The sequence below is a fragment of the Heterocephalus glaber genome, unplaced genomic scaffold (genome assembly GCF_053883595.1).
Source record: "Heterocephalus glaber isolate CG9 unplaced genomic scaffold, H.glaber_assembly_v1.0 deba00000347, whole genome shotgun sequence".
NCBI lineage: Eukaryota > Metazoa > Chordata > Mammalia > Rodentia > Bathyergidae > Heterocephalus > Heterocephalus glaber.
In genome coordinates this window covers 54,246,834-54,260,037 of record NW_028258143.1, presented here as the reverse complement: position 1 = coordinate 54,260,037, position 13,204 = coordinate 54,246,834, and the positions used below count along the sequence as shown (strand labels likewise).

General features: G+C 36.0%; 1 protein-coding gene across 6 annotated transcripts in view; it reads left to right on the top strand.

The window, feature by feature from the left end:
• Chn1 (chimerin 1) overlaps positions 1–13,204 on the top strand; it is a 187,976-nt gene that overhangs the window by 113,658 nt on the left and 61,114 nt on the right. For 4 of the 6 annotated variants that reach the window (XM_004857705.4, XM_087200616.1, XM_087200612.1 and 1 more), the window contains one exon: positions 9,349–9,637. The exons of 1 other annotated variant lie outside the window; for it this stretch is intronic. In XM_004857705.4, coding sequence (XP_004857762.1) covers positions 9,349–9,637 — 289 coding nt within the window. Of the gene's footprint in view, positions 1–9,348; positions 9,638–11,849; positions 11,874–13,204 lie in introns of those variants that run through there. One more of the 6 variants, XM_087200620.1, reaches the window with a different exon arrangement.

Genomic DNA, 13,204 nt, shown 5'->3' with positions numbered 1-13,204 from the left:
AAAACCATAATAATTTTTTAGCAGGACTGATCACCAATTCTTTTTGTTGTTGTTGCTTTGGTACCAGGGATCAAACTCAGGACCTCACACTTGCCAGGCAGACACTGTGCTGCTGAGCTACATCCCCGCCCTGATCACCAGTTCTTGAATAGGCCAGTTCTATTGTTAATAGTACAAATATTTTTACCATTTCAGGACCTATTCTTTTTTTTAAGCTTAGAATATCTGTTGATACTTTTTTTTAAATAAAAATATAAATTTATGTAGTGACTGGACACAATATTTAGTATAAGTTCTCTGGTTTAGCAGTAAAATTAAAAATTGATAGTGGAAATTGTAATTGGTTTAATACATTAGACAAGTTGTTAATCATTTATTTACTCCTAGTTGTCAATATAGAAAGCAGTTCCATGTTTTAAAGGTCACCACACTATTAGCATTAGAGATCTGTAAATGACAAATACTGTATTATGGTTATTATCATTTCTTTTTAAATTATGCTGAACCAAACTGTAGTAATCTGATTGTGTTTTGACAGTTCTGTATAACTTCCATGTAATTTTATTTATTCATTTATTTTTAGTACTGGGGATCGAACTCAGGACCTTGTGCTTGCAAGGCAGGCATGGTCCAACTGAGCTAAATCCTTAGCCCTCCATGTAATTTTTAAAAATATTGTTATATATAGCTGACCGACTTAGGAGAAAGTATTAAATAAACTACTTACTAATTCTGTTCAGTACCCACTTACTTGGAGCATACAATGTGCCTAGTATTGTGCCAAACTCTGGTGCTTAAAAGGTAAGTGAAACTGTCAATTCTCAAGGTGCCTGGGCTGGCTAAAGTATTTGAACTTTTTTGTACAGGCAGTAATGAGCCAGTTTCAAGAGGGAAAATGATGTGGTAGGATCTTTCAAACACATAACATTAGGTGTCCCAGTATAAGTACCAAAATAAGTGTTCTGTTTTACTGGTAACTTATGTAGCTTCCAGCCCTAGCCATTTATGAATATGTGTGCAAATATATGCACATATATATGTAAATATAAAAATAATGACAACAGTGTTCATATTTGTATATACATATATACACTATATAATTTATATTTTATATATGTTTATGTGTATTTATAAAGTAGGTTTTATACGTACATGCATACATAATAAAAGTTGTAATTATACTATTCCTAGATAAAATAGGAATCACGTTTCAGATTTTATATGCCTATATATAAGCTATATAGATACACATCTATATATCTATGCATGGATAGAGATATAGATATCTTTAACCTAGGAATAGGATTGCTATGTATACATATTCAACTTTACCAAATGTGACCATTAATCCTGTTATGTCAACTTCTTTGGATTAAGAAATACCTAACAGTTTAGTAAACCACTAACCTCTGTGGGTTGGTAAGTGATTCACTTGTAGGCTAGCAAACTGAGAGGGGGAAGACCCATTCCAGATGTGAGTGGCATCAACTAATAGGCTTATAGCCTGGATGGAATAAAAAGGGGAAAGAAGGAAGTGTCTCCATTTTGGAAGAGCTTCAGTCTTTGCTGTTACCTTTGGATATCAGTTTCCAGTTGTTTCAGCCTTCCAATACAGACTTATGCTGGCAGCCATCCAGGGAGATGCCAGGCCTTCAACCATGGACTAGTACTGTTTCTTGACCCCTTTGTTTTCTCAACTTCCATCTTCTTGGGCTGAGCAGCTACTGGATCCTCTGGCTCTGCAGTGTGCAAACAGCCAGTGTGTACTCTTTTGCCTCTGATCCCACAAATGGCCATTGTGTACTCTCCTGTCCCTGAATACTGTAAGCCTATTACTGAATCCTCTTGCATAATTATACTGTAATATGTTGGTTCACAAACACTTCTGTTCATGAACAATTTGGTTTGCAAACAAAAGCATTTGGCAAAATTTTGCTTCCAAGCATGAATACTGCATCAGGTAATGAACATGACTGCAGCCATCTTCCCCACATGAACATGAATGTAGCCATCTTTCCCAAATCATGGAATGAGTTAATTTCATGGACCAAAGTGCCACTGTACATATATTTTCTGTTCATTCTGTTCCTCTAAAGAATGCTACCTAATACAGATTTTGGTACCAGAGAAGTGGGGTTGTTGCTATGGCTGAACCTGAGCATCTGATTAAAAAGGCTTTAAACTGGATTGTGGGAGGACTTTGGAAAGGTTTGGAGGTGTGAGTTAGAGAAGCCCTTGAATACTGTAAATAAAGCTTGGTGAGTAATTCTAGTCAGAACTCAGAACCCAAAGATGTTCTGACAATAAAGGGACCGGGCTTAGGAGATTTCAATTGTGAACATGGCTCTATTGGCAGTTGTACTAGAGGGCATGTGTTACACTTTGGCAGAAAATTTGTCTACATTTTCCATGTCCTGAGATTTTGCAGGAAACTGAGATTAAGAGTGATGGATTAATTAATCTGGTGGAGGAAATTTCAAGACACCCCAACATTCAAGTTGTAGCATGGGTACTACTGATGCTTTTAGTCATCAAGGGCAATAGGCAGAACAGAAAAATTTGAAAAACTTAAATTTGGTCCAGAAGGAATCATGTGTAAACCTTGAAGCCAAGGGAGTTTTGGCTGCTAAAGAGATTAGTACCATTACAAAGAAACCAAATACTTTGTACAGGGATAAGGAGAAAGATGCCTCGAGGGCATCTCAGGAATCATCAAGACTCCATTCGTGGCAGGCTCAAGGATGCTAAAATGTCAACCTATCATTTGAGAAGAGAGGCCCTGGGACCCCTGCTTAAGAAGGGCCTCTTTGGGAATTGGTTTCCTGGGGTTCATTTTACCATGTTCAGCCATCCAGATAGTCAGAGAGCCCTGAAGCCCTGGTCCAAGAAGGCCTGGATTCCACTGACAGTAGAACTTGGCATCATCTGTATGATGCTGCTTTTACTGACATGCAGAATGCAAGAGATGTGGGGTCATGGAGGCTTCTACGTAGATTTCAGAAGAAGACCTGGAAAGCCAGGCAAGAAATCCCTGCAAGAGCAGTGCATGAAGCTGTGAGAATGAAGCCGAAGATGCAGTAGAGACGCCAAGAAGTCAGAGATACTAGTAATATGGAATAGCAGCTGCAGAAAGTTGCAGTCCATGAGTGGAGTCAGCCCAAGAGTGAAATCTTGTGGGCTGCAACCAGAAGGCTATAGGGGTGGGGCCAGCCATGCCCTTTGGAACTTACATTTTACCACCTTGTTTGCCCTGCTGTTTTTCAGTCTTATTTTGATACAATTCTCTCCTATCTTCCCACGTTTCCCTTTGAGAGTGGGAATGTTTGCTCTGTACCACTATGGAATTATGAACTTGCTATTGTCTTTATTTGGAGGTTCAGTATGGGAAAAGGAGCTGTGTTTGGGTGTGAAGTTGACAGGAGATAGATTGTGACTATTAATCCTGATGTGTCAACTTCTTTGAATAAAGCAACACCTAGCAAATTAGAGCATGCTCCTGTGCATGACTAGGTGGGTCATAGAAGTGAGGCCTTAGGTACTGTATATGGTTCTTCTTCTCTGGCACCATTCCCCTGCTCTGCTTGAACTGAACATCTTTGCTCCACCATGTGCTTCCCCTGTAATATTTCTGCCTTAGAGCCAGCTGGCCATGGGCTGAATCCCTTCAACTGTAGACCAAAATAAAACTCCGCTCCTTTATGTTATGGATGTTGGGTATTGCATTCTACAGACCGAAAAGCTGGCTGACACACTAGATAATATAAAGCCTTTTGTTATATAGTATGGTATTGCCCTATATCCTTGATGATCCTTTGTATTGTCAGACTTATTAAATTTTGCCAATCTGAAGGTTTGATTTGCAATTACTGGACTATTTTATTCATATGTTTACCCTCTTTGGTGTGGGCCTGTTTTTCCACATAAATTTGTGTCCTTCCATCATGATAATTCTTGACTAAATTCTTCTGAATAACAGGAATAGGAAACATTTTTAAGACATTAATAATTTTAAAATACACATTTTCATCTCTGTATGATTTGTTTTCTTAGGTTGGTTTCATTGTGTCTATTTATCATAGTCATTGTCTTGTGTGGGAATTTTCCTTAGGTGTCATGTGGACCTTGGCTGAATGCTCATATTTAAGTATAATTGGCATTTAAAGGCCGACTGTGGGGGAAGCTTAATAGTTGCAGAATGGTGGTCTACAGTCTTTTCAGTTGGGCTAATCAGATTGCCCAGAGAAGAATCTTTGATCCTCCTAGGTGGAAAGTTACAAGCTTTCTGAGAACCTACTGGTGAAGCAAATGGAGGTCTCAGTCTTTAGTATTTAAATCACTTAGTTTTCAGGATGATTCCTCTATCTTCAACTCCGCCTATTGTTCCTCAATTCACAGTTTCCCCACTTCATCCTATCTAGAGAACAGTATTTCCCACAGTGGGGAAGGAGTAACATTTGGGACAGGATGGAGAAGATGGGAGGAATATCTGACTGCTTCTTAAACAGATTTGTCAACTAATCCTCCTCCTCCTATATCAGTTCCACTTTCAAGGGCCACCTGGTGCCATCTCTGCATGTTTAGTAGGTAGATGGGTTTGCCTCTTCACTGGAAGTATTCTGCCAAGAGAACATCATTATAAGTTAACATATTTTAATACTTTTGTTCCACTTTATCATCCAAAATAGATATGTAGAGATGGATATTTAAGATAGATATATAGTCATTTCCTAACAAAGCTTTAGATGGAAGAAGCATTAAAGTTGTATATAACCATGCTCTCTTTGGTTTAGCCTCGCTAAGTTCATAGAATCCACCTAAATTAATTTTTTACTATTTAGTTGAATGCTTCATCATATTCTTGTTTTGGTTTTAACCTGTCTTTGAAGGGTATAAAATTTATGAGATATTTGTATTTATTTTACTATTGAATCAGCTTCTTTGACTTTGTAAATAACATACAGATGTATCTTTATGATAAGTAAAATGGTTTTTATATGTTGGTTGCTGGAAATACTTCTAATATCTTATTATTAATGTGTTGTATATGTTTTGTTTCCTGTTTGTTAACAGAAAATATCTGTTAACTTGGAAGTTTCCTTTGAAGAAACACTTCCTCCACATAACTTTGGTCTCAAATCAAAACCAATTCTTAGTTTTAGAGAAAGTAAAGTAACATTCCAGGTGCTATTTTTTATATATATTTTTTCATCATTTTGTGCTTCTAGATTCAATTTATTTGGTAAAACTGAGGATGATATTAAGAGTTTTTGGGCTGGGGATTTAGCTCAGTGGTTCCACCGCCTGCCTCACAAGCTAAGGACCTGGGTTCGATCCCCGGTACCAAAAAAAAAAGAGTTTTGTTCATTTCTAAGAAGCAAGATGTTAGAATTATTTATTTTGAAATTCATCTGAATGCAACTGTGCACAGCATTAAACAGTTTTTTAAAATATAAAAACCAAAACCTGGAATCATTGGAGAAAAAGATACACTTTCTAAAAAGTGGTAATTATGTACAACAGTAGCAGTTCAAAACATATTATCCCTGTGTTTCTTTTTTTTGTTAACTGCAGTACCACTTTGGAGAAAATGAATTTTCATCTTGTTAAATTATAGATGAGTTAGGCTTATATAGTTTCAAGCATGTTCATTAAGGATTGAACAGCTGTTATTCAATGGCGGAGGCAGATAATAAGTATGGGAAAAGAGGAAAAGAAAATTCACCTTTAGAAATGGAGGGGAAATGTACTCTGCAGTCTAGAGGTCAGTATTTGTCACTAGATCTATTTAATACTTTTTTTTTACAAGGAAATTTTTCTATTTTATTTTAATTTAATACTTTGAATGCAAATATATTTACTGACCCCTGTCCATTGAATTCAGAGAGCAGAGCACAGTGGAAAGACCGTTTGCTTGCTTCCGCTTCCTACTTTGCACTCTGTGGTAGGCCCACTCTATTTATCCAGGCAGCATAAACACTTACAAAGAACTGCTTGATTTTTATTCACTGTAAAATAAACCAGTGCAGAGATGTTCCTGGACAGCCAGTGTTGCCAGTTACTTATTTAGCCTCTTCCATGCCTACTTACTGGCTATCTTTTCTGTTTTACTTTATTGTTTGGTAACTTATTCTGTCATTCTCTGCAGGAGCCCAAGCTAACAGAGAAAGGGAATATCCATTCATTGAGCTTACTATATATTTAACTTTGACTTATTCTGATACAACCTTCACAACAATGTTGGAGAGGTTGATGTCATTCTTGTTCTTTTTAGGTGCAGAATCTGCAGAATGATTTTCCCAAAGTCACCCAACTAGGAAATAGCAGATCTAGAATTTAAATTCATGTTTGTCTGATAACAAGCCTAGGGTTTCTGGTAATCCCATAGGACCCTCACTTGGCTGCTTCTGACCAAACCTTATTTCAAGACCATAGCAGACCATGACTTTTATGTGTGGCCATAGCGATGACTTGGAGATTTTATTGAGCAGTCACCTTACTTTTTAAGTGAGGGAAATATTAGATTCACTTGATTTCATGAATCACTTTTCAGAAATGTGAATTTTCTATATAAGAGAAAGATTACACACATTTTTATAGTCACTTAAAAATAATTTAAAGGGGAACTTTAAAAAATTCAGCATTTCATGTCTTTGTCCCCCCACCCTCACCTCCTGTACCAGACATTAAACCCAAGGCTATATCCATTGAGCTATATCTCCAGACCTTTTTTGTTTTTGAGACAGGATCTCACTAAGTCACTAAATTGCCCAGGCTAGGCTCAAACATGTGATCCTCTTGCCTCAGCCTCCCAGCATGCTGGGATTACAGGCATGTGCCACCATGCCCATCTTTGATCTGCTTTTGTGTTAAACTGTTTCCAAGGGGACAAGAATTTTACTTTGAGCTTCCTAATACTAAACACAGTTTCTGGATATTTTGTTAAATATTGTTGAATAAATAATCTGCCAGCAGTAAACTTTTAAAAGGAAGGATTTTTTTTTTCCTGTACCTTAGATCTGGAATTTTCCCTTTTATGGTTTTTTTTTTCTTTCATAAAATAGACACATCCATTCCCCATTTTTCTCAAAGATTTTCTATCCTCTCTCTTTACTTCTGATCCTACAAAGTACAATATGCCTTTCAGATCAGGTCAAAGAAGTAGAGAAGTCTCTGATGTCCTGTGCCATTATGTTACTTTTTATGTAACTTCCTAAAAGTGTGGTTCAAAATAGGCAAGGAAAATGTATGCTTCCTTTAGTAAAAATAATGCAATTTTTCTTTTTAAAAAATTGATTTTCTTGTCCTTTGAGGCCTAAGTTTTAATCAAACCACATTATGAGACATTTTCATAATCTGATAGCTCCCTTAAGACTTAAAGTGTGATTGTGCTGGCAGGCAGGAGTTGAAGTGCAGGCTGAGGAGAAGTTGGAAATCATGGAGAGGAGCTCTTGAAGTCACTGAGCTGAGGAGGAGAAAAAGACAAAGTTAATCTTTTTTTGCCCTACACCTCTACAGGTAGCCAGAATTTAGGAACAGCCCCTGTGTAGCACTAGGATCCAGTCTTAGGCTTCCATCTCCAGCCCTGTGTGGCCTGTCCAGTGTCTTCCCTTCATGCCTTATGATCCCCATACTTCTCAAATTTCAGAAGACGAGTGTGTGACAGGTGACTGGCACCGTTGCTTGGATTGTCTTCAAGGGCCATACCCACTGTAGAAGTGCCCACTTAAAATCATGAACTCCAGCAAGATTAAAATGAGCTGAGCCCTCTTAGAAATACTTTTGATACACTGAAATATAAAAGAGCTTAATAAGCAATACTACGTGTGTTTATTGTAAGATTTCATAAAATGTGGCTGTTTATTTGTAAATAGATAATGTATATTGGCAAAAAAATGATAAAAATAGTATATTAAACAGAAATCTTTAATATTTAACTTTGGCATGGAAATTTATTTTCTTAAGTTTTCTTACTTACATTTTAATGAGAATTTACATGGGAAAATATGCCTTTAACTTTAGAAAATGGTGAATATGAAAATTAATTCTGTGGATCATTCACTTGAGTATAAATCATAATTTGTTTACTTTTGAAAAATCAAAAGATGGATAAATTATGTGTTAGAAGGGCTAGCATGGATAGAATGTTAGACTCTAGACTAAATATTAAATTCTAATTTGAAAACTACAAAAACAGATATCAAAGGCCATTATGAAAATATTTTGTTATCTTTTTAAAGGACATGTTAAGAAATGCCCAGCCTCTGTCCATTTGGAATAGGCAGAATAATATTGTTACATGAAAGTTTTCCATCTCATTTAATGCTTTTCTTAAATAGGAACTGGATTTATAGTTCATCTTTGTTCTGTGTTTTGTGTTTTTTGTTTTTTGCGGTACTGGGGATTGAACTCAGGAACTTCTGCTTGCAAGGCAGGTGCAGTGCCACTGAGCTTAATCCCCAGCCCTGTGTGTTTCTAATAATGAAAAAATACATACATTCTTTCTGGTTTGTTTAGTTTTTAATTAGGCTCACTCAGGATTACCTTCAGGAGCCCATGACACTGGCAGCCCTTGGTGCCCTTTGGCACTGGCTTTTATTAAAGATAGTGCTCTTTCTTGCAAGAGCACTAATGACATCATGCCAACTTGGATCCATTTCTGAGGTTTGCTGCAGGAAGCAAAATACTGAAATTATCATCAAAGGAAACTATTCTTCTTTAGTTGTTAACACGTGTCATTAAAACATGACTCAAGGTTGGAAACAGAATTTCTATAGGCTGTTTATGGTTTATACATTCTGTGTATTGCAAACATTTCTTGCCTATACTTAAGCCAGCAGACCCAGAAGAATGACTGTGTAAAAGGGAATAGCAAGTCCTTGGTCAGTGGTGTGCCATCCTGCCCTGCATGGCTTAGGTTCTGGAGTCATCTCTGCTTTAAATGATTGTTGGCCTCATACTCAAGTGAGCTCTGAATGGTACTTTCCCATTAAACACAAGAATTCTGGAGTCTACAGTACATTGAATGTTTTTATTGATCCAAGTTCATTTATCATAGAGTCGACCACTTGCATATTGAATGTGTGTTAATAGACTGTGAGGATTATTTTCTCATTTTTCCTGTAGGCATAATGAAGTGGCTTAAAAGAGAAGGAAGAACGAACTTTTTCCTCTTGAGTTAGCTAGTTATCCCTAGTTATTACAAGTTCATTTGTTTTCAAAAGATCAGCCACAATGTATGTAAAGAGACATACACAATGAAACCATAGTTTTGTTTTGTTTCATTTTGTTTTCAGAAAAATTCACTTGCTTACTTTTCTTAAAAACATCTTTCCCATTTCATTGAGGCAGATTTGGAAGTCAAACCAGAAACTTCAGGCTCTACTACGATGGAAAGCACTTTGTTGGGGAGAAACGCTTTGAGTCCATCCACGATCTGGTGACTGATGGCTTGATTACTCTCTATATTGAAACCAAGGCAGCAGAATACATTGCCAAGATGACGATAAACCCAATTTATGAGCACGTAGGATACACAACCTTAAACAGAGAGCCAGCATACAAAAAACATATGGGAGTCCTGAAAGAGACACATGATGAGAAAGATGCCGCAGGCCAGGATGGGGTGTCAGAGAAAAGGGTAAGCTACCATGAAACCACACTTTATCTTTTTCTGTTTGGGATCCTTTTCAGAAAGCCATTATTGCCAGAAGAAATTCATTCTCCACAAGTGCTTTGAAAACTGAATGCATTTTTCTTGATGTCTAGTTTCTGTAGTGCTGAGCTTTGCCTGTATCTATTTCTTATTTAGTTAAAGTATGTTAGGTATATTTTGTATTCCTGATTGTCTCCTATTTTATCAGCTTCCCAGTTTTTAAAATAGGTTGGAAAAATGGGCCCTAGTAAAAAACAGTTCAGGGATTTTCTCAGAAGCATAATTTAGGGTCAGGAAAAGATAACTGCTATTATATTGAAGGAGGTTACATTTGCTATCAAAATAACTTTTTTGTTTTCCTTAGAGATAATATACTTTAGGGGCCGGGGATTTAGCTCAGTGGTTCTGCCGCCTGCCTTGTAAATACAAGGAACTGAGTTTGATCCCGGTACCAAAAAATAAAAAAGATAATATACTTTAGAAATAATTCTGTTTAACAAGATTATTTACTTATATATTTTTAATACACGTGGTTCAATTCAGTCTGTTTTACTGTTTTAGGAATCAAGTCAGTTGCATAGTAGAGGAATTTCTCTCTTACTATTAAGAAATAATTGAGTCAGGAGGTGTAGGGATTTAACTCAGTGGTAAAGCATTTGAGGGCCCTGGGTTTAGTCCTCAGCACCAAACTATTAAAGTAGAAAAGTAAAGAAAATAAAAAAACATGGCAACAAGAAGTAATTGAATCAGAAAGATTTGCTTGTCTTTCATTTTAAAAAGCAATTTGAGTTTTTCAGTTCTCATGTTTTAAATTGTGACATATTTCAGGTTAACATCAAAAGTTATAATTATTTGGCATTAAAATTACTTTGCTTTTGACAGTTGTCTCCATCCTTTCCCTCAACCACTCCCCAACAAGAGTAAGAGAATTTCCTGATGTTTTATATTGTGTGAGATTTACTTGCAGGAATTTTATGTATTCTAATTGGAACTAGAATAATTCATTTTATATTTTCAAGAATCTTCAACTGCTAGATTAAAGAAATACAATGGAGTTTGAGCTAGGATTCTGTCACCAAATAGAGTTGTATGCAAGTTACTTAGTTTTTCTGTGCTTTGTCTTATTTATAAAGTTGTAATAAAAATCAAGATTTTTGAAGACTGAATGAGATAGCAGATAGAAAACACTCAACCTGAATTTGGCACATAAGATCTCAATGTGAGTTTGTTATAATGTTATAACAACCATGTTACTTCAAGGCAACATCCTAAAACATTTTCAGTTATTTTGAAGTATTTAAATACAGAATAGAAATTTAAAATGCTTATTGTCCAGTCCAAATTTTAGATTCTGGCAGACCTTACTTAGATTGGCATTCTGTGGCTAGAGAGGAACCTTCATTTTAAATGATAGATTGTAGAAAACTTGTAAAAAAAGTTTTTATAAGTCTGGTCTTTCATATACTTACATTTGTTAAGAACCACAAATCTTTTTTGGAAATAGCCAGAGTTTGAAATCATAAATGCATGCTATTGTTCTTTTCACTGTCACATTCCCATTTTCTCACCATTGCTTGATTTTCCACCCATAGCATATTTCAACATTGCTTATATTTCAGTATCTAATACTGATACTATATACTATGTAGATGTGCCAGAGTATCCAAAGTCAGTGTTTGTGAAAGATTTAAGTCTTTCAAAGTTGGTCAGCCTACCAATAATCTTTTATTATATTGTGCATATACTTTTCAACTCCTAGGAACTTGAGCTAAAGATACTTACTTAGCTATTTGACATTAGCTCACTCATTTAACTTCATGAGGACTTTGGTTGTCCCTCCTACAAAGTGGAAATGATACAGAAGCAGTACATCAAAGTAGATAATGTTTAGAGGACACTTTTGGCCCTATGAGACAGGATTCCTTTTTTTGCTCAGGCAGTGTACATTCCATAGATTCTCTTGTGCCCATGGTCACTGGTAACTTTTTAGAGTGAAATAGCTGGCACTGGGAAGTATCTTTCTCCAGCAGTACATAATTAAGGACCATTCAAAATATTACTCTGCTTTAAACTGCATGCATCTTAAATCTAGTTGGCTTTTAAAAAATCTATTCACTCAAAAATAGATTTATTTTATTTACAGGTGTCATCCAACAGGACAGGGATGATGACCTGTTCAACAGCTTGAAACATTGATTCCCTGTCACAGTGGATGACATTTGTAAGTAAAGAAAATCATGTTTAACAGACTTGAAATATCTATTGACACAAATATGGTATAAATAGTCTAATAAGTACTTAATAGCTGAAGCCCCTCCTGTCCATGCATGACTCCTTTAACTGAGGCAGAAAGCACTGTCTTTGCAGGCCTCAGTGTGCTGCTGTTGAAAGGATACTAGTGCTGGAATTAATAGCCAGGTTCTAATTCTACTACTGGAATGGATTTTATGTGTTCCATTCAGCCAACTGCTTTTACTTCTCTGAGACTGTATTTCCTCATTTTTAATGGGAGAGATTTGGACTCCAAGATACAGTTTTTATAGTCTGTGATTCTTCAAGGTCTGTGTTATAGCAAAGAGACAATAGAGGACTGCACCGAGCACCCCATTAGGGTCTTGAAGGGTGAGATTTGTCTTCAGCTTACCCACTAATTTATTGTATGACCTTGGAGCTGTTGCCTAGTATGTCTGGACTCAAGTTGCTTAGTTGCTTTGAATAAGATAAGGGGCTTTCTACAAAGCATTAATTCCACAGGATTTTCATAAATACTACAAAGATGCTGAAATAAGTTGGACAAAAATTAAATTTTTTAAAAAGCTTTTTTCTTTTCTGTATGTCTTCACTAGTGACTTCATGTCATTATGACTTCCCAAGAGTGCTCCCAAACTTATTTGAATCACCCCATCACTGTTAAGAACATTTTTGTCAGATAATGTTTCGTGAAATGTGCTTTGGGAAATTTTCAATAAAAAAATTTCTTGAATTTAAGATACTTTGTTTCAAAATTGAAGGGTAAGAATTCCAGGAGTATGTGTTGTTTGTTGGCAATCCTTAAGGTATTAAGTTGTATGTCTGAGATTTCGTGAATAGTCAGCTGGATGGTTTTATGGCCTTGTAGGGCTTTTTTTGCCACAGGAAGTAAATCCAAGTAAATTTTTTGTCTCTAGGAGAGCTGATAGCCTATTATGAGAGGAAAAAATTGTCTTTCTAAGTGATAGCTATGCAGTTTTTCTCGTTTACTATTTGTTTCCTTGGCTTGAAATATCAATTGGATATGTAAAAAACAAAAATTTTAAACATTGTGATATATTTAATCATGAAATTATAGCATGTTGTCCTTAATTTATGAAGATTGGCCAAGAACCCAACTTTGGTAATTATTTTTATTTACCTTGAAACTGGATTTGAAGTTTCTTCTTCCAAGTACTGAATACTATAATATGTTTACCTCAACAGATAATAGACCAATGGCTATATTCAGTAGTTTCTATGATAATTTCACTTACTAGTGATACAATTATAAATCCACAAAACCATGTTGTAGACATCTCA